General features: G+C 45.0%; 1 protein-coding gene across 14 annotated transcripts in view; it reads left to right on the forward strand.

The window, feature by feature from the left end:
- The window catches only part of CLIP4 (CAP-Gly domain containing linker protein family member 4), a 347,916-nt gene that overhangs the window by 134,040 nt on the left and 190,473 nt on the right, over nucleotides 1-23,403 (forward strand). For all 14 annotated transcript variants that reach the window (XM_029593003.1, XM_029593005.1, XM_029593006.1 and 11 more), the window contains 3 exons: nucleotides 2,621-2,782; nucleotides 14,465-14,583; nucleotides 18,797-19,033. In XM_029593003.1, coding sequence (XP_029448863.1) covers nucleotides 2,621-2,782; nucleotides 14,465-14,583; nucleotides 18,797-19,033 — 518 coding nt within the window. The remainder of the gene's footprint in view (nucleotides 1-2,620; nucleotides 2,783-14,464; nucleotides 14,584-18,796; nucleotides 19,034-23,403) is intronic.

A 23,403-nucleotide genomic window follows, 5' to 3' on the forward strand; every position in this document is an offset into this window, starting at 1 on the left:
ACTCACCCTACACAAGATTCCTCCGTGACCGGGTGGTTCTCTGAACTCACCCTAAATTCCTTCCTAAGGTGGTAACAGATTTCCACTTAAATCAGTCAATAGTCTTGACCATTTTCTTTCCAAGGCCTCACGCTTATCCAGGTGAGCGAGCTCTGCACACCTTGGACTGTAAGCATGCGCTGGCATTTTATTTAGACCGCACTATGGCCCACAGGAAGTCCATCAAACTCTTTGTTTCTTTTGACAAAAACAAACTTGGAGTTGCGGTGGGCAAGCAAACTCTCTCCAACTGGTTGGCAGACTGCATTGAATTCTGCTACCAACAAGCAGGCCTTCCACTTCAGGGACGAGTGAAGGCGCACTCAGTCAGGGCCATGGCAACGTCAGTAGCACAATACCATTCAGTACTGATTGCCGACATCTGCAGGGCTGCGACATGGAGCTCTCTCCACACCTTCGCAGCCCACTACTGTTTTGACGAGGCTGGGCGACAAGACTCCGTCTTTGGCCAGTCTGTTCTACGGAACTTATTCCCAGTGTAAAAACCCAACTCGTCCTACCTCGACCTGCTGTGAATTTCAGGCTGCCTCATTATTGTCAACAGCACCCCAATTGTTGTGGCTGTTGCACATGTTGTGTGCTGCTTGGCCTACTTCGTTATGAATCAGCCTGTAGCTTGCTATTCACCCATATATGAGGACTACCATCCTGCTTGTCCTGGGAGAAAGCAGAGTTGCTTACCTGTAACAGGTGTCCTCCCAGGACAGCAGGATGTTAGTCCTCACAAAACCCACCCGCCAACTCACGGAGTTGGCTTTAATAACTTTTTCTATTTTATTTTTTGCTCATACGTTTTGCTACAAATGAGACTGAAGGGGGGGACCCCATGTAGCCACAGGGTTAGTGGCATGCTGGGCATGCTCAGTGTGCCAGTCAAAGTTCTAGAAACTTTGACAAAAGTGTTCCGTGACAGGGCTCCATCTGATGATGTCACCCATGTGTGACCTACTCACCCTACACAAGATTCCTCCGTGACCGGGTGGTTCTCCGAACTCACCCTAAATTCCTTCCTAAGGTGGTAACAGATTTCCACTTAAATCAGTCAATAGTCTTGACCACTTTCTTTCCAAGGCCTCACGCTTATCCAGGTGAGCGAGCTCTGCACACACCTGCTGTCCTGGGAGAACACCTGTTACATGTAAGCAACTCTGCTTTACAATACTGAAGAGGGTCCCTGTAGGGACGCATGGTATAGGGCATGCTGAGCATGTTCAGTGTGCCTAGTTTTCCACTTTGGGCACCATCTGATGATGTCACCCATGTGTGTGGACTAACATCCTGCTGTCCTTGGAGAACACTTGTTACAGGTAAGCAACTCTGCTATCTTTTTGCATCACTTGTTAAGTAATATTTTATTTATTTATTTCACAATTTATATTCTGTCTATTACTGGATTTCCATTAGCATGCAAGTTACATTTTTCTTGCACGTTTTATTGTAAAGGCCCATATGAGTGGAGATTTGATCACCAATCATTTTTCAGTTTTATCTCTAGTCCCTAAAGACTGGATAATATAATGAGTGCTAACTTACTTGCTGATCTTTCTCTTTCTCTCTCTCTGATTTGATATCTGCTTGGTCTTTCCGCTATGGATGATCATGTCTCTGATCTTCCTCCTTTAAATTGTCTGCATTTTCCAAAATTTGTTCCAAACTTACTCTAATAGAATAAGGTAGTGATTACTTATTGAGACTAACTATTAGCTTCTTTTGGTTGGCAGCTACCACTTAGTGTTCAATTTACACAGCAAAAAGTAATATCTTTTTTTTTTAATTTACTAGTTAGTACTTATACAAAAGAGACAAGTGCAGGGGACCAAGGTTTTCCCTGCATCTAATTACCTCTCAGCAGCATGTAGATAGAGTAGTCACAGTATAGTGCTAAGTAAGTGATCTCTTAGCATGGGTGCTGGAAATGGAACCTGGGAAGATTATTTCTAATTTCTTGCCATTCTTAATCTTTCTCACACTTTGATCATGCATACCTCTTAAAATGTGCTCATCCAAACAATTGATTTTGTGCATATCTGTGTTTTGAATGTAGGACTCTAAGCAATAGTCCTCTGACAGTTCTGGAAATGCAAATATGACTGGTGTTTCTAATAGTAGGAATGATGCACTTTCATAATTATTCATGAAGTGACTGGTACTGATGTCTGTGAATAAAAAACACAAAAAAATTCACATAGGAGAATAGTGTCCTTTGTGGAAGATGTACATGGGGCTTATGAGATTAAAACACAATTAAACTGTCAGAAAAATAGCAAATGAAAAGCAGGATAACAAGAGCATAATTCAGACTTCTTTGGAATTAGAATAATATTGTTAATCTAATTGTTTTGTTTTTTTTTAATTTTGAGTAAATTCAGTTGGAAACCTATATCATATAAAGGGACAGATTTATTAAATAGATTTACTACTGAGTAGTCCTCTACTTTGCAAATAATGAGATTTTGGGTCTTTTAAAAAATTGGTTCTATCTCTCTATAAGGTGAATATAACATATTTATTGAGTTAAAATCAATTTTATTTGTTTTTGTTTTTGTTTTTTTTTAAATAGGTGATGCTGAGACTTCTGCCAAATTTGCTGCCAATCTCATTGAACTTGGTGCTGATATTGGTTTGCGTAGTCGCTGGACTAACATGAATGCTTTACATTATGCTGCCTACTTTGATGTTCCAGAGCTTATAAGAGTTCTTTTAAAAGCATCAAAGCCTAAAGGTAGCTATGAAGTTAAAGGCTGTTCATTGTATAGGTGTACAACAAGTCATGAATTAGATATGATGTAATGGCTGGGTCAGGTAGAATCATCACTGAAGTCAGTCTGTTGTATTGCTATTACGTACTCCACTGTATTGTCTAGCACCACTCATTAATAAAGATTTGTTTCTTGTAATCTTGGGGAAGACAGTTTTCAAAGCCATTTATGTGGGTAAATTGGCCATCTGAAAACATTTTTCCAACGCTTTCCTGAGACTTTTTTCTGATTGGTATTCTACTGGAATCAAACCAAAGTAAAAGGAAATAGTATAGCATAGACTGGCTCCCATGATTTTCCATGGGAGGAAAAAATATATATATATTTTTTCTCCCATAGGAAAAAATGGGAGGATAGGCAAAAAGGAAGGCACTCAGACTGATTTATGTTCTAAGGAGGAGTAAATATATTCTGGTAAAGGCCCTAAGGATGTCAATAAATCTTGTATCTAGAGGGGGGAATATACCTTTGGGGTGAAGATAAGAGATATAGAGGAGTCTGATACAGAAAGTTTAGGCAGACTTTCCTACTGCTCATTCCAAATATCTTTATTTGGGCCCAGTTGACCCCCAAATCAGCAAGAGTAGATTATTTCGCTATACTATAAAAATGTTAGGTGCTTCGGGTAATCATTGCATCACATCTACATCTGCATGACTTAATGACCTCACCTGGAGCAGATGGAAAGGCTGCAAACAGAGAAAGAGAAGCACCAATGTAGAAACAGCAGGGCCAGTGAGTGCAGTGGCAGTGCAGGCAACAGAACAGCTGGTAGGGATCCCCAAGCCCCCACCAGCACAAAAAACAAACAAAACAAAAGAAGGCACTGGCAGCATGAGAGAGAGAAGCAATGGAACAGTCAGTGGAAGGGCTGCTGGGAGTTGCCAGCCACTGGGAGATGATCTCGGAGATAAAGGTGGGGGAGGAGTGAGTCTTTCTCTCTTTCTCTCTTTCATCATGCCTTGCTCTTCCTTTCATGAAAGTCACTTTACCCACCCAGCCATTCCTTGCATTTTCCACCTAGATACAAACATGGGATCTAGACAGCAGAGTCCATTGACAGGGTTGGTGAGCAAAGTCAGCCAGAGGCACAGTCACGTTGGGGATAATTTATTAACAGTCCAGATAGATTTTAATGCAATTATCTGCATATTTTACTACATTTTTCCCTTTGAAAATCATCCCACCAAAACTACCTGCACACATTTACACTTGCTAATATATATGCATAGTTTCCTCTTCATCCAGGCAAACCAGTCCACGCCAGCCAGCAGATAGAGATGGAGAACAACAACTCGCTGATGTCACCTTCATATAGCTCTGCTCAGGTACCAGCCAGTCAGTTTTTCTCCTCCAGCAGGTGGTGGACATGCATCTTTACTTGTGAATTTCAGCCTTCAGGATTGAACAGGCCATTTTGACCTCCTGTGGTGATAGCAGTCCCTTCCTCAGTTGAGTGTCTGGAAACAATTTCAGGACAGGAATGAGGTGAAGACTGTCCTGACAGTCCAGACAGTTGAGTGTCTGGAAACAATTTCAGGACAGGAATGAGGTGAAGACTGTAGCCCTAGCCCTCCTCCTGACAGGACAAGAGCTCTGATAGAGTAAAGAGGCCTTGGGCACAGACCTGCTGCATAGTCCTCTTCTCTGTCTTGTTCTTCTCTCTTCTCTCTGCTTTCTCAGGAGGAAGAAAAGAAGGAGACAGACTGAGGAGAAGAGGGTAATGACAGGGATCCTTCAGGCCCAGATGGGGAGTCGGAATCCTCAGTTGGGGATCCCAACAAGCCATTATTGGAAGAGGAGGAGATTACCCATGATGTTAAGCCTCATAGAACTAAGCTTTGACTTTTTGACAAGGATGAGATGTCTGGTTTAATTTTGCAGAACTTGAAGGCTGGGTCTGCTGATTCTATTTTGAAATCAAAAGTTGCAGCAGACCTGTTTCACAGCCACAGCAGCCTTTGGGTTGCAATCACCAAAGCCACCCCTTGAGCCGCCATGCATGCCAAATCATAACCAGCATCCGCCAGGAAGGCTATTCCCGGCTCCAGGTATGGGCATTCTCTCCCAGAGCTTCCTGGGCCTTCTGGGCTAACTGTAACCCAGCCTTAGCCATCATACAACAGCAAGCAGAGATTTGGAGATTCATGGCCATCACCTCAAAGGCCTGCTTCAAAATGGCCTCGATGTTCCAATCTTGAGCATCTTTTAAAGCTGCACCTTTTTCCACTGGAATGGTGGTCCGTTTTGTCACTGCGCAGACCAAGGCGTCCACTTTGGGAAACCAGAGTTGCTCCCTTGCTTTAAGGTCCATAGAATACAATCCTAAGGAGCAACCTCCTTTAAAATTAGCCTCAGGTGCGCTCCATTCCATATCTATCAGCTCCTGGATAGCATAATGCAGAGGGAAAAACCAGGATCCCTTGCACAAGCTTACCATTACAGGGTTCTTCTTCGGATCCTTGGCCGCTGCCGGCAAGGGCTCCTCACATCCAAGGGCCTTCAAATTCTGCAAAATTAAACCAGACATCTCATCCTTGTGAAAAAGTCGAAGCATAGTTCTATGAGGCTCAGCATCATGGGTAATCTCCTCCTCTTCCGGTGCTGGAGATAGGCGGTTGCCTGTCTCAGTTTTATCGGAGGTAGACCCACATCACATCTGACCAGTGGGTTTTGGAAGTTGAGCATGACGGATACACTTTGGAACTTTTCCGCCCTTTCTCATATGCTTTAATGGTTTCCCTCTGCAACTGTGTGGAAGAGGAGTCAGCGATTCAGTCCACTCCTCAGTGGCTGCTCTCTCTGAAAACCATGGTTACAGTTCCAAAGGATCAGAAGGACACAGGGTGCTATTCCATTTACTTTGTGGTTCCCAAGAAAGAGGGTTTGTTTTGGCCTATTCTTGATCACAAGGGGGGGTCAGTTGTGCCTTCAAGTTATTTATTTTTAGATGGAAACATTAAGACCAGTGATTATGGTGATGCAGAAGGGAAATTTCTCACTTCTCTGGACCTGTCAGAGGCTTACCTTCATATTTCGATTCGCAAGCAGTATCAGCGATATCTGCGCTTTGTAGTGTTAGGTTGGCACTACCAGTTCCAAGCGAGGCCCTTCGGCTTGGCCATGGCACCCAGAACCTGCTCCAAGGTGATAGTAGTCAGGGCTGCGGCCCTCAGAAAAGAGGGCATTCTGGTTTATCCGAACTTGGATGACTGGCTGATTGGAGCCAGTTCATTGGAGGAGAGCTGAGTGGTGTACAGCAGGGTGGTTCAGTTGTTACTGCACCTCGGATGGGTAGTGAACTTGACCAAGAGCAATATGCAGCCATCTCAGGTCATGGAGTATCTGGGGGTCCAATTCGATATGGCACAAAGCAAGGTGTTTCTTCAGGAGTCTCACATCCAGAAGCTCTGGGGTCAGGTCTGGACCCTGTGTGCTGCGATCAGTCTGTCCATCTGGTCATATCTGCAGACATTGGGATCAATGGCCGCAATGATAGAGGCTGTACCTTGGGTGCGTGGTCATATGCATCCTCTGCAGCTGTCCCTCCTGACTCGATGGAATCCCCAGTCTCATGAGTACAATGTAACATTGACCTTGCTGCCATAGTTGAGGCGGAATCTGCTATGTTGGTTGCAAAGGGAGCATCTTGAAAAAGGTATGGATTTGGAGACTCCCGATTGGTTGGTGGTCACAACGGATGCGAGTCTCCAGGGCTGGGGAGCACACTGTTAGGAGTTGGTGGCGCAAGGACAGTGGACTCCTGAAGAGGTGACTTGGTCCATCAGTCAACTAGAGGCATGAGCAGTTTGGTTAGCCTTCCTGCAGTTCACAGACTGGTTGGAAGGAAAGGGGTGAAAGTTATGTCGGACAACACGACAGTGGTGGTGTACATAAATCACCAAGTGGGGATTCAAAATCAGCAAGTCTCTCTAGAAATGGATGCCCTTCTTTCATGGGCAGAACCTTATTTCCAGGCACTGTCAGCCTTCCATATACCAGGAGTCAACAACGTGTGGGTGGATTATCTCAGTCGTCATGAGTTGGATCCAGGAGAATGGGAACAGGCTCCTGAGGTTTTTCACCTTATTGTGGATCGCTGGGGATGTCCCTTTCTAGATCTAATGGTGAGTCACAAGAATGCGAAAGTGGAGAGATTTTACAGTCTGACAAGGGATGCTCAAGCACGCGGAGAGTAGATGTGCTAGTTCAGGCGTTATTCTCTGCATTTCCACCATAGCCCGTGATCATCCGCTTATTGAAGAAGAAAGTGCAACATGCAGGCATGGTGCTTCTGGTTGCCCCAGATTGGCTGCATAGGCTGTGGTACGCGGATCTGCGATGTCGTCTGATGGGTGAGCCATGGCAGTTCCCTCTTCTCGAGGGGGGGGGGGGGGCGGGCTGTTGCGGCAGGGCCCTATTTTTCACGACATTCCAAATCAGTTTTGTCTTATGGTTTGACTCTTGAGAGGACTAGGCTATTAAGGCGAAGTTACTCAGGGGTAGTGGTGGAAACTCTTCTGAGAGCTCGTATGTTTTCCACTTCCTTGGCACATATTTGTGTTTGGCAGGTTTTTTGAGCATTGGTGTCAGAATCACATTTCTATGTCTGCTTTGGCACCTGTTCCCTTAACCTTGGATTTTTTACAAGAAGGTCTGAGTAAGGAGTTGGCCTTGAACACGCTGAAGGTTCAGGAGGCTGCTGTAGTGTGTTATTGGAGTCATGTGCAGGGGAGGCCATTCTGTTCTGATCTAGATGTGTCTAGGTTCTTGAGGGGAGTGAAACACCTTAGACCTTCTTTGCGTTTCCCAGTGCCCTTGTGGAATTTGAATCTGCTTCTCTCATTTCTGGTGAGTTCGACATTTCGTCCTCTTCAGGGCATTTCCTTGCGTTTACTGACCCTGAGGATGATATTTTTGGACGCTGTTTGTTCATCAAGGTGGATTTTGGAATTGCAAGCGTTGTCGTGCAGAGATACATTTTTGATTATCACACCAAATAGAGTGCAGGTTCAGACGGTTCCTGTCTTTTTACCGAAGGTAATTTTGGAGTTTCACTTAAATCAGTCGGTTGTGTTACCATCCTTGGATAAGGATATGGATGGTCAGGAATACAGGAAATTGTGGCTGTTGAACAGCCGTTGAACGTGCGGTGGTATTTATTGTGTTGTCTGGAGGTTATGAACGAGTTTCGGAAATCGGATCGGCTTTTTGTTCTTCACCAGGGGGTGAAGAAGTGGGAAGCAGCTTCTCGGGGCACAGTAGCTCGTTGGATTAAGGAAGGTAGTGTCAGAGGCCTATGTGGATTTCGGGAAGCCTCTTCGAAAGCAAGTTCGGGTGCATTCGACGCGGGCACAGGCTGTTTCCTGGACAAAATTGTGTTTGCTTTCTCCGGCAGAGATCTGTAGAGCAGTGACGTGGTCTTCTTTACATATGTTTGCCATGTAATACTGACTGGATGTGGCGGCGTGAGAGGATTCTGCCTTTGCCAGGGCAGTGCTGCTTGGGCCTCAAGCAGCCTCCCACCCTTCTGAGGAGTAGCTTTCGTACATCCCATTGGTGTGGACTGGCTTGCCCGGATGAAGAGGAAGATGAAACTACGTGTTACCTAATATTTTCCTTTCCTCAAAGGTAGGGCAAGCCAGTCCACCATCCCGCCTTGGGTTGCCTTGGGATGGCCGACTTTCTTCTGTTTTGTTAGATCCTTGTCAAGGAAGGAATGTGATTCAAGGATCTTTCATGCAGCTGGATAAGCACAAATCGAGTAAGTGAGTTCTGTTCTCCTTCTAGGATACTCTGGTTTCTAATTGTCCTAGGGGACTGTTGCTGGTGGAACGGAGTCCAGTGTTTCCATTGTTTAAAAAAAAAAAATCCACAAGGTTAAATTGAATAGTGTCTATGGTTTATTTCTTGTTCATGTTTAGTGGTTAGTATCCACAATTTGCTTTTGAAGAAATACTGACTGGCTGGTGCCTGAGCAGAGCTATATGAAGGTGACATCAGCAAGTCATGGTTTTTCCTTCTCCATCTGCTGTTTGGAGTGAACAACCCACTGGTGTGGACTGATTTGCCCTATTTTGAGGAAAGGAAATTATCAGGTAAGAAGTAGTATCACCTTCTGGGAAAATTTACCTGCATACGTTTGAAGATATAATAGTGTGCATTAAGTGCAAACCCTCCCTAGCCCAGCCCTCAGGAATGCCCCTGCTCACTGCAGGTAAAGTTATACACATACAAACAATATTCATGTAAGTTTGCTTGCATATCCAACAGGCAATTTTGTAAAAGACCATATCTGTGGGTAAAGCACTATTTTATCTGTTTAAATGGCTTGAAAATTTACATAAAGTGCTAGTAAATTAGTTGACCTCAACCATTCACAGAAAATTCTGAAAGTATTGCTTTAGGATGCCGGTCCTACCATTTTCACTCCCTGCACATGAAAAAGCTTAATGGTGAAACCTATATCAGTTTGTGACCTGTAGGCTAAAGCAGAACTTTCTGAGTACTTTGTGCATGGACAGGCCTGGGACATTTGCAAACCATTTTTGTACTTTCCTTTTGTTGGTGTACTTTTATTTGAGTTAAATTATTTTTAAGTCCATTCTGTGCAGGCATATAAGGGGTTTTTTTTTTTGTGTATACTGTCTTTTTTGTTTGAATTTACTGTTAAGTTTGCAGATGATATTTGCTGCAAGCAATCTGTCTTGCATGCTGTATCTTGTTTTAGTATAATAAGTAAAACATTTATTCTCACAGGACAAGAAGGATGGTAGTCCTCACATATAGGTGACAACATCAGGATGGAGCCCAATCACGGAACACTTTTGTCAAAGTTTCTAGAACTTTAACTGGCACCTACTGGGCATGCCCAGCATGGCACTAACCCTGCATTTTTTTCCGCGCAGCAGTAGCCACGCGGGTTAAGGAGCTCTCTAGAGATTCCTGACAGGAAATTTCCTCATGGAACTTCTTTCTAAATTTTCAAAAAATTGTACCCCATAGGGGTAAGGCTTTATCCTCGTTTGCGATCGATTCCCTTCGAGTTTTCCCTTCGGGGCCTACCGGCCATCGACCGCACCGCAGCTAAATTTTTTTTCATAAAGGAAATGTCTGAAACGATTCCATTTTAGCTTCAGACAGAAGAGGACTCGAGGCACAAAATGTTGGAAGTACTCCATTTTCTGGATGCCTGAAAGGAAATCATGTCTTTTCCTATTCATTAAATCCTAATTGACCTGCTGAAAAGGAATTGGGAGCACCCAGGCTCGGTACCACCTGTCAACCGAAAGACAGATGCCACCTACCTTGCCAGACAGCCCCTGGTTTTCAAAAAACACAGCTGGATCACCATTCTGTGGTTGTGGAGTCAGTCCAGAAGAAGGCACGACGTTCTAAACCTTATTCCTCCAAACCTCCAGGGAAAGAACAGAGGTCCCTGGATGCTTTTGGTAGGCGTGTCTTCCATGGCTCAATGCTCATTTCTCGCACTGCTTCCTACCAGTTATACATGACCCAGTATAACAGGGACCTGTTCAAGAAGATCCAAGATTTCTCTGAATCTTTACCAGAACAATTCCAGGATCCACTCAATGCTCTGGCTCAAAAGAGCCTAGATGCTGGCAAGCACAACTGCGCTACCTATGTTATTTTTGACACTGCCACCAGAGTGTCTGCAGTGGGGATTAGTGCAAGAAGGTGGGCCTGGCTGAAGTCCTCAGACCTACGACCAGAGGTGCAGGACCGGTTAGCAGACCTACCCTGCACTGAAGATAATCTCTTCGGGGACAAAATCCAGGAAACAGTGGCACAGCTAAAGGACCACCATGAAACGCTGCGCCAGCTTTCCTCAGTACCCTCTGATTTCCTGTCTACTTCTAAGAGAACATTCCGAAGGGACTCTAAGCGACCATCTTTCAAGCCACGGAGATATTATCCTCCTGCCGCTCGAGGTCGTCCTTCCAGGCTTTACCAGAAGGGTCAGCCCAGGCAAGCCCGATCTCAGAAGACCCAGCCAGCCCCTCAACCGGGCCCAGCTGCTGGATTTTGACTCCTTGCTGGAGAGCATAAGCCAACCTCCTCTACCCTCCGTACCAGTCGGCGGTCGACTGTGCCATTTCACCAACATATGGCACACGATCACTTCAGACCAGTGGGAACTTGCTGTACTGACCCAAGGCTACCACCTCAACTTCCTATCAGCCGACGTGGGGGTCATCCAACCACTCCTCTCTTCTGGAAGAGGAGGTATCAACCCTCCTGAAATCCCAGGCAATAGAACCAGTGCCCCTCTCGCAGCAGGGGCAGGGGTTCTATTCCAGTTACTTCCTCATCCCAAAAAAGTCAGGCAGCATTCGTCCAATATTGGACCTGCGCACTTTAAACAAATATCTACAGAGGGAGAAGTTCAGGATGGTGACCTTGGGTTCTCTACTGCCTCTTCTGCAAAGAGGAGATCGGCTTTGCTCTCTAGATCTTCAGGACGCTTATACACATTTATTTATTTATTTACTTTTATATACCGGTGTTCGATTTTACATATCACATCGGTTTACATTTAAACAAAATTTGCAGGAACTTATGCGTTACCTTTGTCAAATACATTAAACATTTAAATATACACATATCTCGATCACTCCGTCCCACTGCAAATTCCTTCGTTTCCTGGTCGGCCCCCGGCATTTTCAGTACCGGGTATTGCCGTTTGGCCTAGCATCCGCTCCTCGAGTCTTCACTAAGTGCCTCGTAGTGGTAGCGGCCTGAGATGTCAGGACGTCCATGTCTACCCTTATCTCGACAATTGGCTGATAAGGGCTCCGACTCAGACGGATGCATTAGCCTCCTTACGTCTAACTATCCATACGTTACTGTCTTTTGGGTTTCTGATCAACTACCTCAAGTCCAGCATAGTTCCATCTCAAACCCTATCCTACATAGGAGCCGACCTGGATACCATGCAGGCAAGAGCATTCCTCCCTCAGGATCGAGCTCGTACTCTCACATCCCTCGCACAATGCCTCCAGAGTCAGCATTATTCGACAACTCATCATTTTCTCATTTTGCTGGGTCACATGACATCCACTGTACATGTCATTCCAATGACACACCTCGCCATGAGAGTCATGCAGTGGACTCTAAAGTCCCAGTGGACTCAGGCTTACCAGCCAGTGTGCAGCATTGTCCACGTTACCAAGCAGCTCTGCCTGTCGCTGGCCTGGTGGATGCAGCTTTCCAACCTTCTTCAAGGCCTTCCCTTTCAGGTTCCAGAGCCTCAAATTGTCCTAACGACAGGCGCCTCCAATCTAGGTTGGGGTGCTCATGTCAATGACCTGTAGACTCAGGGTCCCTGGTCTCCAGAGGAAGCCAAACATCAGATACATTTCTTGGAACTTTGAGCGATCAGATTTGCCCTCAGTCTTTCAGGATTGCCTCTCAAACTAGACCATCCTGATTCAAACCGACAACCAGGTAGCGATGTGGTACATCAACAAGCAAGGGGGAATGGGTTCCTACCTTCTGTGTCAGGAAGCTGCACAGATATGGGCGTGGGCTCTTTCCCACTCAGTGTAACTCAGAGTGACCTACTTGGTGGGTGTGGACGATGTTCTGGCAGACAGGTTGAGCCGGACCTTCCATCCGCACTAATGGTCTCTTAACCCTGCAGTAGCGGACATAATCTTCCAACGTTAGTATCCACCCATAGACCTCTTTGCGTCCTTTCATAACCGCAAAGTAGAGAACTTCTGCTCGCTCACTCACAGTCGCCACTCATAGCCAAGGGACGCTTTCGCCCTCTTATGGTCCAGCGGTCTCCTCTATGCGTACCCTCCACTTCCACTCATATCAAAGACTCTTGTGAAGTTACAAAGGGACAAGGGCTTTTAATGATTCTGATAGCCCCTCACTGGCCACGCCAAGTCTGGTTCCCAATTCTCGAGGATCTATCAGTCCGACAGCACATCCCTCTAGGGAAGGATCCGCTTCTGATAACTCACAACAATGGGTGCCTGCGCCACCCCAATCTCCAGGCCTTGTCGCTGACTGCCTGGATGTTGAAAGGTTAATATTTCAACCCCTTAACCTTTTGGAGTCAGTATCCCGAGTCCTGGTAGCTTCACGAGAGCCTTCCACGAGAAGCTCTTATCGATCCAAGTGGAAAAAGTTTACGGTCTGGTGCATGTCTATGTCCATAGACCCCTTCACTTGCTCCACTGCGAAGTTTCTGGACTATCTCTGGCATATGTCAGAATCAGGTCTGAAAACTTCCTCTATAAGAGTGCATGTCAGTGTGGTAGCCGCCGTCCACAACGGAATAGGAGATGTCTCTATTTTTACACAGCTCTTAGTCACACGCTTCATGAGAGGGTTGCTCCACTTGAAACCTCCATTGTGCCCTCTGGCTCCCACTTGGGACCTTAACGTGGTATTAGGGCGGCTCATGAAACCTCCGCTTGAGCATCTTCACTCCTGTGAGCTCCGCTATCTCACCTGGAAAGTAATCTTTCTTCTTGCTATAACATCTGCTCATAGAGTTAGTGAGTTACAGGCATTAGTCATCTACCCGCCTTACACTAAAATTCTACATGACAGTGGTCCTCCGTACACACCCTAAGTTTTTACCAAAGGTAGTGTCGGAATTTCATCTTAATGAATCCATCATGTTACCTACTTTCTTCCCAAGGCCCCATTCAAATCCAGGAGAAAAGGCTCTACATTCCCTGGACTGCAAACGTGCCCTAGCCTTTTATCTGGAGCGCACGTCAGCCCACAGAAAGTCCACTCAATTATTTGTTTCTTTTGATAACATCAAATTGGGAAATCCAGTGGGAAAACAGACCCTTTCCTCCTGGTTGGCGGACTGTATCTCCTTTTGCTACCAGCAAGCAGGCATTCCGCTACAAGACCGTGTGAAAGCACACTCTATTAGGGCCGTGGCAACCTCTGTGGCTCACCTTCGGTCGGTGCCACTTGTTGATATTTGTAAGGCTGCGACCTGGAGCTCTCTCAATACCTTCGCAGCCCATTATTGTTTAGATAATTCTAGCCGGCAAGATTCCTTTTTTGGCCAGTCTGTTCTACGCAACTTATTCTCAGCTTAACTACCCAACATCCTACCAGCGACCCCTTCAGGGTTTTCAGGATGCCCTCCTACCCAAATTCACCCCTGCTGATGTGCCTGTTGCACGTCTTTGGGAGCATTTGGTGCATTGGTCGGGCATCCTCAGCTCGCTACTCACCCATATGTGAGGACTACCATCCTGCTTGTCCTGTGAGAAAGCAGAGTTGCTTACCTGTAACAGGTGTTCTCACAGGACAGCAGGATGTTGGTCCTCATGAACCCCGCCCGCCACTCTGCGGAGTTGGGTTTGCTTGCGATTTATTTTATTTTTTGCACGTACTTTTTGCTATACACAAGACTGAAGGGAGACCCCTGCTGGATGCAGGGTTAGTGCCATGCTGGGCATGCCCAGTAGGTGCCAGTCAAAGTTCTAGAAAGTTTGACAGAAGTGTTCCGTGATTGGGCTCCATTAATGATGTCACCCATATGTGAGGACTAACATCCTGCTATCCTGTGAGAACACCTGTAACAGGTAAGCAACTCTGCTTTCTTGCAAATTGCATAAACACATGATTATAACTTGCAGATGTGGATTGCACATGCAGTGACTTTGATTTTGGAACAGCTCTGCACATTGCTGCTTCTAACTTGTGTACAGCAACTGTAAAATGTTTATTGGAACATGGAGCCAATCCTGCTTTTAGGGTAAGTGGTATTTAAAAATATTAGGAAAGATGTTAATTGTAGTCTGATTACTTTCTAAATCATATTTTACAGTAAGGGATTCTTTTGTTAAAATGTATACTTCTGGAGGCAAAACTAATTTCTTTATTATCCTGCTAGACCCATCTAGATGTGTTGATTTATATCTCCCTATTAGTAGATGGAGAATCATCACTGGTGAAAATCCCACTGCTACGCCTTATGACCTCGGGCAAGTCACTTTACCCTTCGTTGCCTTAGGTTCAAACTTATTGTCAGCCTCTTGGGAATAGGGAAATATCTATCATACCTGAATGTAATCCTCTTTGAAGTGCTGAAAAGTTAAATATAAAATAAAATAAAAAACACATAGGATGTTACAGTGTAAACAAATGCCAGTATTATCTATCTTCAGTAGATGGTAGCATGTTTTGGACTTCTCCAGTAAGATTTCTGGCTCCCAGGTTTTGGCTTATGGCTTCGCCTGGTGGAGTACTTTTAGCTTCACTTCTAGAGCAGCAGCTCTCACTATTGATCTAACTGAACATTGCTTGGGCCCACGCTAAGTGAGTCCTGACAGACAGCTGCTCGGTTCCCTGCAGAGCCTGGTTGAGCTCTTAGGGGGTAGCGGGTTGGCTCAGGAGTAGTGCCTTTGAGAACTTGTTTCTTGAGATCCCCCAACCCTACTCTTTTCTCTCTTCTATTTTTGGCACCTGCTCTGGCTGTTTATTAATGTTATTAAAAAGAGAAAGAGGAGCATACAAGAGAAAAACAGTGAACAGCAGTGGGTGCCTGGAAAGAGTAACTCAGCTGTGGGTTGAAGTCAGTTTAGGAGTGTTGACGCTCAAATAAGAATAGGGCCTTAGTCTGTTCTCTGTACTATGGGCCATATTTCTCTTCTGTTACTCCTCCCTATTGGATAGAGGCCTTTCTCTGGGGTAGCTTTAGCTCTGATCTTGATTTTGGGGCTGGAAATGAGTACCAGCAGGCCCATGGCCACATGAATATGACCAAGCTGGGCCACCAGCTCATGAGCAATGCTGCTGGCTAATATTGTGCCAAAAGCAGATGTATTGGGAGAGGAGACTCTAGTTCTCCTGTGCTTGCTAAGCTGATGTCTCTGAAGGTGCAGGCGGGAGCAAACTTGTCTTCCTTTCATTCTCATGAAGCCCATGTGACAGGAATGGCTGCCATTTTGATTCTTGCAGGTCAATCCCACTTGCATTGCCTGTCATTTGCGCTAAGCTAGGTTCCTTTGGGCCTGTGATTTTAATCCATACTCTCTCAGGGGATGTTTTTCATCTGAATTTTAGATTTTTGTATGAGGCCTGTGCCAAACAGAGACATAGTGGGGAGTGGCTTAAAGAGCTGGGGAGATTCAGCGACTAGGGTGGGCTAAGGAAGTGTTGAATTTACTGGGAGGGATTATCTCTTAAGCCTCCTCCAAATTCTGGAGCAGAGGCAAACAGCTCTTTAGGTTCCTTGAAGGGGAATTGTCCAAAGAAGAGTCCCCTTCTGTCATCCATCTTTTCTTTAAGGATGAGAGAGCCTTTCATATTTCCTAGATGATTTTGTTCCTTCAGATGATAGATTCTAAAGTTGAAGAAGAGCCTGTGGGAAATCCATCCATCAGAGAGTCTGCAAGCTGTCAAAAGCTTTTCCTCTCCATAACAGTGGAGGTTCCTTTGGGCCCGTGGTTCTATCTGAATGGAAATCCTCCAAAGGGCGGGCAGAAAAACAGACTACAAACAAGTTTATCCGATGCCTGCTTATGCCAGAGAACATCTGTTTTGTATGCCAGGGGTCAGTTCCTTTGTTCCAGCTGTGACCTGCAAAACAACTATCCTCGTTGAAAGGGGAATGGCCCTTGAGGATCCCCAAGATAGGAAGACTGAGCCTTTCTTGAAACATGCCTTTGCTTCCATGGCTTTAGCAGTTCAGGTCTCCATTTGTGGGAAATATGTGACTTGGCCAGTTTTGTGCTGGGTGCAACAGCTCTTGGAAGACCTCCAACTAAACTCCCAATTGTTTACCGCATAATTTCACCCCTTCCTCCCTTTTCTGCCTTCCCTCCCCATCTATCCTTATTTTAAATCTTTCTGGACTTGATACCTATTTCTATGATATTGTTTAATAGTTCAATTGGTTCTGTACTGCTACCCATCTGTTAAGTACTGTTCTTTCTAATGCTCTGTTACAAGATACTGTACACTTTTGTAAACCGTTATGATGGCTCAACCGAATAACGGTATATAAAACTCATCAAATAAATAAATAAATAAATGAATGAAGAAAACTGGAAACTTCATAAGCACTGGCAAGACAGATGCAAAGCATTGATAAGAAAGGCAAAGAGAATTTGAAAAGAAGTTTGCCATGGAAGCAAAAACTCATCATAAAAGCTTTTTTGATTACATTCAAAATAGCCTGTATGGAAGTCAGTTGGACCACTAGTTAGTTGATAAGGGGTAAAAGGGGCATGTAGAGAAGACAAAGGCCATAGCAGAGACACTAAATTAATTCTTTGCTTTAGTTAATTAAGGAAGATATAAAGTAGATACCTATGAGATATTTAAAGGTGATGAATCAGAGGAACGGAAACAAATCTCTGAACCTGGAAGATGTAATAGAGCAAATTGACAAACTGGAGTAGCAAATCACCTGAACCAGATGATATACCTCCCAGAGTGTTGAAAGAACTGAAAAATGAAATTCCAGACATACTATTAGTAATTTGTAAATTATCTTTTAGAATCATCTACAGTACCTGAAGATTGAAAGGTTGCCAATGTATCGTCAGTTTTTAAAAAGGGTTCCAGTGGTGATCTAGGAAACTGCAGGCTAGTGAGCCTGATGGCAGAGCCAGGCAAAATGGTAAACTATCATAAGAACAAACTTACTGAACATATAAATGGACATAGTTTAATGGGACAAAGCCAGCAAGGATTTAGCCAAGGGAAGTCTTGCCTTACCAATCTGCTACATTTTTTTGAAGGTGTAAAATAAACACGTGGATAAAGATGAGCCAGTTGATGTAGTGTATCTGGATTTCCAGAAAGCATTTGAGAAACTTCTGAGGAAATTAAAAAGTCATGAGATAGGAGGCAATATCCTATTGGGGATTAGGAAATGGTTAAAAGACAGAAAATAGAGAGAAGGGCTAAATGGTCAATTTTCTCAATGGAGAAAAGGTTAATAGTGGAGAACCCCAAGGATCTGTTCTGGGACCACTGCTTTTTATTATTTTTATAAATGACTTGGAGATGGGAATAAGTGAGATGATCAAGTTTGCAGATGACACAAAATTATTCAAAGTTGTGAATTCACAAGAGGATTGTGAGAAATTGCAAGAGGACCTTGCAAGACTGGGAGACTGGTAATGCATATAGCAGATAACATTTAATGTGAACAAATGCAAAGTGATGCACATAGGGAAGAACAAACTAACCTATAAATACACAGTGCAAGGTTCCAAATAAGCAGTCACCACTTGGGAAAAGGATCTGGGTATCATCATTGAAAATATGTTGAAATCCTCTGCTCAGTGTGCGGTGGCAGCCAAGAAAGCAAATAGAATGCTAGGAATTATTAGGAAAGGAATGGAGAATACAACAGAGAATATTATTGTATTGCTCCATGGTATGACCACATCTTGAGTACTGTGCGCAATTCTGGTCACCGTAGCTGAAAAAAGATATAGCAGAGGATTTTATATATTTAAAGAGTTATATTTTCCTACAATAGGTATATGCAAGAGTTTTCAACATGCATGACTTTTAGCTATGTTAAAATGCTTTAACTTCATGAATTCTGTGGAAGTTATTAGCAAAATGTAAATGAAACATTCTGTGAACTTCAGAAATATGGAAATCTTTACCCAGGGAAATACTTGTATCCTTGCTACATTTATTTATTTATCTAAAATTATTTCTTACCTGCCCTTCTAAGGTTCAGGGTGGTGTACAATAAAACATTCATAATAAATCAAATATACTGTATAAAACAGTATGTGAATACACAATTACATGAATTGTCATCCTGTTAATATTCTGTTTTCTCTTTAGGTTATTGGTTAATTAAGATACATTTTATTTACATTTCTTGAAATTTATTTTAATGCATTTTATTGTAGTATATGCTACATATTTTATTGTATATTTATCAGCTCTTCAGTTTTCATCTTTGAATTAATTCTTTTGCTACTAATCTTTGTTAGGATGATAAAGGGCGAATTCCAGCTGATGTGGTTCCTGATCCAGTGGATATGCCATTGGAAATGGCAGATGCAGCAGCAGTTGCTAAAGAACTCAAGCAGATACTGCTAGAAGCATTGCCTCTAGCATGCGATATTTCAAAGGCCATGCTTCCCAACTATGATCATGTCTCTGGCAAGGCCATGCTTATGTCAGTTGGCCTACAGCTGGGGGATCGTGTTGTCATTGCAGGACAGAAGGTACAGTAAATAAATTCAAACATAGCAACTAATCCCTGTGTGTTGTGTAGTGCTTTGTGGGGGGGTTTTTATTGATAAATTTTGTGTTAATATTTAAAATGTGTATATAAAAACAATTGCTGGAAAGTATAGCATATATTTTGTGAGATTTTATAACTCAGTTTTTTATAATTTATTTAAAGCCCTTTAAATAGTACATACAATATGGCTAAAGAAAAATATTTAACATTGTGATAAACTTATTTATGGTAACAAACGGCAGTAGTCCCTGGTTCCTAAAATATATTTTTTTAAATATTTCTAGATGTATCACTAAAAGCTGGGCATGTTGAAATGTCAGCTGTGGGTGAATAACCCTGTTCTATAATTCTTCAAACTTTCTGTAGGGCAAATTAAATTTGAATAAACTCCGTTCCTGTATTTTTGCCTAAATGTTGACACCTAGTAGACCCTACCATAATCTAATATACAAATCAGCAGATCTGTTGTACAATTAGAGAACTGCTGAGTAGGTAAGTAATATTCTGGGTGTGCTACTTTGAAAGCTATGTAGGTAATAATGTTTTAATCTCAAAAGGGTAGATAGCTGTTTCTCACAGGACAAGCAGGATGGTAGTCCTCACATATGGGTGACATCACAGGATGGAGACCAATCATGGAACACTTTTGTCAAAGTTTCCAGAACTTTGGCTGGCCCCTACTGGGCATGCCCAGCATGGCACTAACCCTGCAGCCAGCAGGGGTCCCCCTTTAGTCTTCTTTTTTCCATGCAGCAGTAGCCTCGCGGTTAAGGAGCTCTGCAGAGATTCCTGACAGGAATTTTCCTCACGGAATTACTAAAAATTAATTTGCCCCACAGGGGTTCCTCCTTTAACTTTTCCAAGCCGCGGTACTCTGGTAAGCTTTTACCCGTTTTTCCATCGATTACCGTCGAGTTTGGCCCTTGCGGGCCTACTGGCCGTCGACCATACCGCGGCCCAATTTTTTGCCATGGCGTCGGGGTTCCGTCGGTGCCCGGACTGTAATTGCACCATGTCCATCACAGACCCCCATAAAGTCTGTGTAATGTGTCTTGGACGAGAGCACGATGTCTTGACCTGCACCAAATGTGTCCTAATGACACCAAAAGGTTGCAAGGCCAGAATGGAGAAGATGGAACTTCTCTTCCGTGCTCAAACCCCGACTCCATCCATTGCATCGGCGTCGTCAGAACCGGCTCCGCCAACTTCGCGCCAGCATCGACCATCAGCTGGTGACCGTCCGGCATCGACGACATCTCGGCCTTCGACACTCTCTACTCCCCCTCAGGACCGAGGGGATCATAGAGACAAACATCGCCATCGACATCGAAAGTCTCGGACCATCGAGGGAGCAAAATCATCGACCTCGCCATCGTCCAAGCCGCCGTCGAAGAAACACCGTCCAGAAAAGGCACCGACCTTCCTCGACTACCAGGTCACCGAGGCAACCCTCACCCGACAGGGTATCGGGAGCCACGACTCCGCCTTTAACGGTGGTCCCTCCGGCTATGCCTCTGCCTCCTTCTTCTCTTCCGGAGCCGGGGCTGCTTGCTCCAGGTCTCCGAGAAGAACTGGACTGGATGGTTCAGGAGGCTATCGACAAGGCGATGCAACGACTCCAGGTTCCTCTGGCACCGACACCGTTACCAATTGTGGAACCGACCACCAACCGTTCTGGCAGCATTGGCACCACTGCTCTCCAGGATGGAAGCGCTCATTGCCGCTTTTCCACCGATGGACCCCGGGTCACTGATGGCTCCGATGCCCTCCCCGGCTTACTCTGTCATCGGGAGGAGAAACACCGTTCCGCATCCCTCCATCGGGAGTTCTGCCGCTCCCTTAGCCATCGATGCCGATACATCCCTTACCACCGATCCAACCATTGGTGCCGATACGCCCGTCGGCACCACCAAGCCATCCATCGATGCCTGCGCCAGTGCCTTCGATGCCTTCATCGATGCCTCCAATTATTCCTTTGATTCCTTCGGAGCCTAGACCAGCACCTTCAGGTATCCCATCACCCCGTCCTCCTCTACTTCCTAGAGGGGCAGGTGCTGATCCCTATGACACCTGGACTGATGATTCCTCCCCAGACACCGATGATTTGCCTTCACCACCTTCACCCACTGAAAGTATAAAGCATTCTCCTCCAGAGGACCTTTCATTTATAAATTTTGTGAAGGAAATGTCTGAATTGGTTCCCTTCCTATTACAGACTGAACAGGATGATAGACATTAGATGATGGAGTTGCTCCAATTCCTGGATGCTCCCAAGGAAATAACCTCCATCCCTATCCACCAGGTTCTTCTAGACCTCCTCAAGAAGAACTGGGAACATCATGGCTCCATTGCTCCAGTCCACAGAAAAGCTGACACTACCTATTTGGTGCAGTCAGCTCCGGGCTTTCAGAAGCCTCAATTGGATCACCAATCTGTAGTGGTAGAATCTGCACAGAAGAGAGCAAAGAGGTCAAAGCCTCACACTTCTTTTCCCCCTGGTAAGGAACAGAAGTTTCTAGATGTCATTGGTCGCCGAGTCTTCCAAGGATCAATGCTCATTTCCCGAATTGCCGCTTATCAACTCTATATGACCCAATAAAATAGGGTAATTTTTAAGCAGATACAAGACTTGACAGACTCCCTGCCTCAGCAATTTCAAGATCAGCTCCAAACCCTAGTAAACAAGGGTTTTGAGGCAGGCAAGCATGAGATCAGATCATCTTATGATATCTTTGACACTGCTAACAGGGTATCTGCAGCTGCTATTTCGGCAAGAAGGTGGGCCTGGCTCAAGTCTTCTGACCAGGTTATCTGACCTGCCCTGTGTAGGAGATAATCTGTTTGGCGAACAAATTCAACGGACGGTGGCGGAACCTAAGGACCATCATGAGACCCTAAGACAGCTCTCTCTGATGCCTTCTGACTACTCTTCTCTAAGAGTAAGACTCTAAGAAGTCATTCTTCCGCCCGAAGAAGTCCTACCCGCCACCAACCAGATCCCGTTCCACGAGACCTTTTCAAAAAGCCCAGTCTCATCAGACACGGAAAGAAAAACCGCAAGCAGCTCCTCAACCAGGTCCCACTTCAGGTATTTCACTTCTACCTAGAGAGCAGCAGCCAGCTTCCATTGCCTCACATACCAGTGGGAGGTCGATTGTGCTACTTCCACAACATATGGCACTCAATCACCTCAGACCAATGGGTACTGGTGATAATTGCTCAGGGTTACCATCTGAACTTTCTCTCCGTGCCACTGGACTCCCCACCTCTACCGACGTGGAGAGCATCCGATCACTCCATCCTTCTGGATCAAGATGTCTCCCTCCTTCTCCAGTCCAAGGCAATAGAACCCGTACCCTACTCTCAGCATGGCCTAGGATTATATTCCCGGGACTTTCTAATCCCCAAAAAATCGGGAGGCGTTCGTCCTATTCTGGACCTATGGGCCCTCAACAAGTACCGCCAGAGTGATAATTCAAGATGGTAACCTTAGGCTCGCTTCTTCCTCTTCTACAAAGAGGAGACTGGTTCTGCTCTCTGGACCTCCAGGATGCATACACTCATATTGCGATAACTCCATCTCATCGCAAATACCTGAAGTTTCTAGTAGGTCCCAAGCATTATCAATACCAAGTGCTTCCAATTGGCCTGGCGTCTGCGCCACGAGTCTTCACAAAATGCCTCATAGTAGTTGCAGCCTTCCTCAGGATCCAAGGTGTTCACATCTACCCCTATCTAGACGACTGGTTAATCAGGGCTCCCACTCAGCAAGCTGCTCTGTCGTCCCTCAATCTAACCTTACACACTCTAATTTCATTAGGATTTCTCATCAACTACGACAAATCCTACTTAGTCCCATCTCAAACCTTGTTCATTGGGGCAGACTTGGACACCTTGCAGGCAAAGGCTTTTCTGCCTTAACAGCGAGCTCTCACTCTCGTGTCTCTTGCACGCCAGCTGCAGTCTCAGCACTCTGCGACTGCACGCCACTTTCTCATCCTCCTGGGACACATGGCATCCTCAGTTCAGGTCACACCAATGGCCCGTTTGGCCATGAGAGTCATGCAGTGGACTCTAAGGTCTCAATGGACTCAAAGCATTCAGCCCCTGTTGACTATTATCTACGTAACAGACTCACTCTGTCAGTCTCTAGCCTGGTGGAAAAATCAGATCAATCTCCTCCATGGCTTGCCCTTTCAGGCTCCAGACCCTCAATTAATTCTCACCACCGATGCTTCCAACCTCAGATGGGGAGCCCATGTGGCCAATCTGCAGACACAAGGATCTTGGTCTCCAGAGGAAGCCAAACCCCAAATAAATTTCCTGGAGCTTCGAGCAATCAGATATGCT

The sequence above is a fragment of the Rhinatrema bivittatum genome, chromosome 3 (assembly GCF_901001135.1).
Source record: "Rhinatrema bivittatum chromosome 3, aRhiBiv1.1, whole genome shotgun sequence".
NCBI lineage: Eukaryota > Metazoa > Chordata > Amphibia > Gymnophiona > Rhinatrematidae > Rhinatrema > Rhinatrema bivittatum.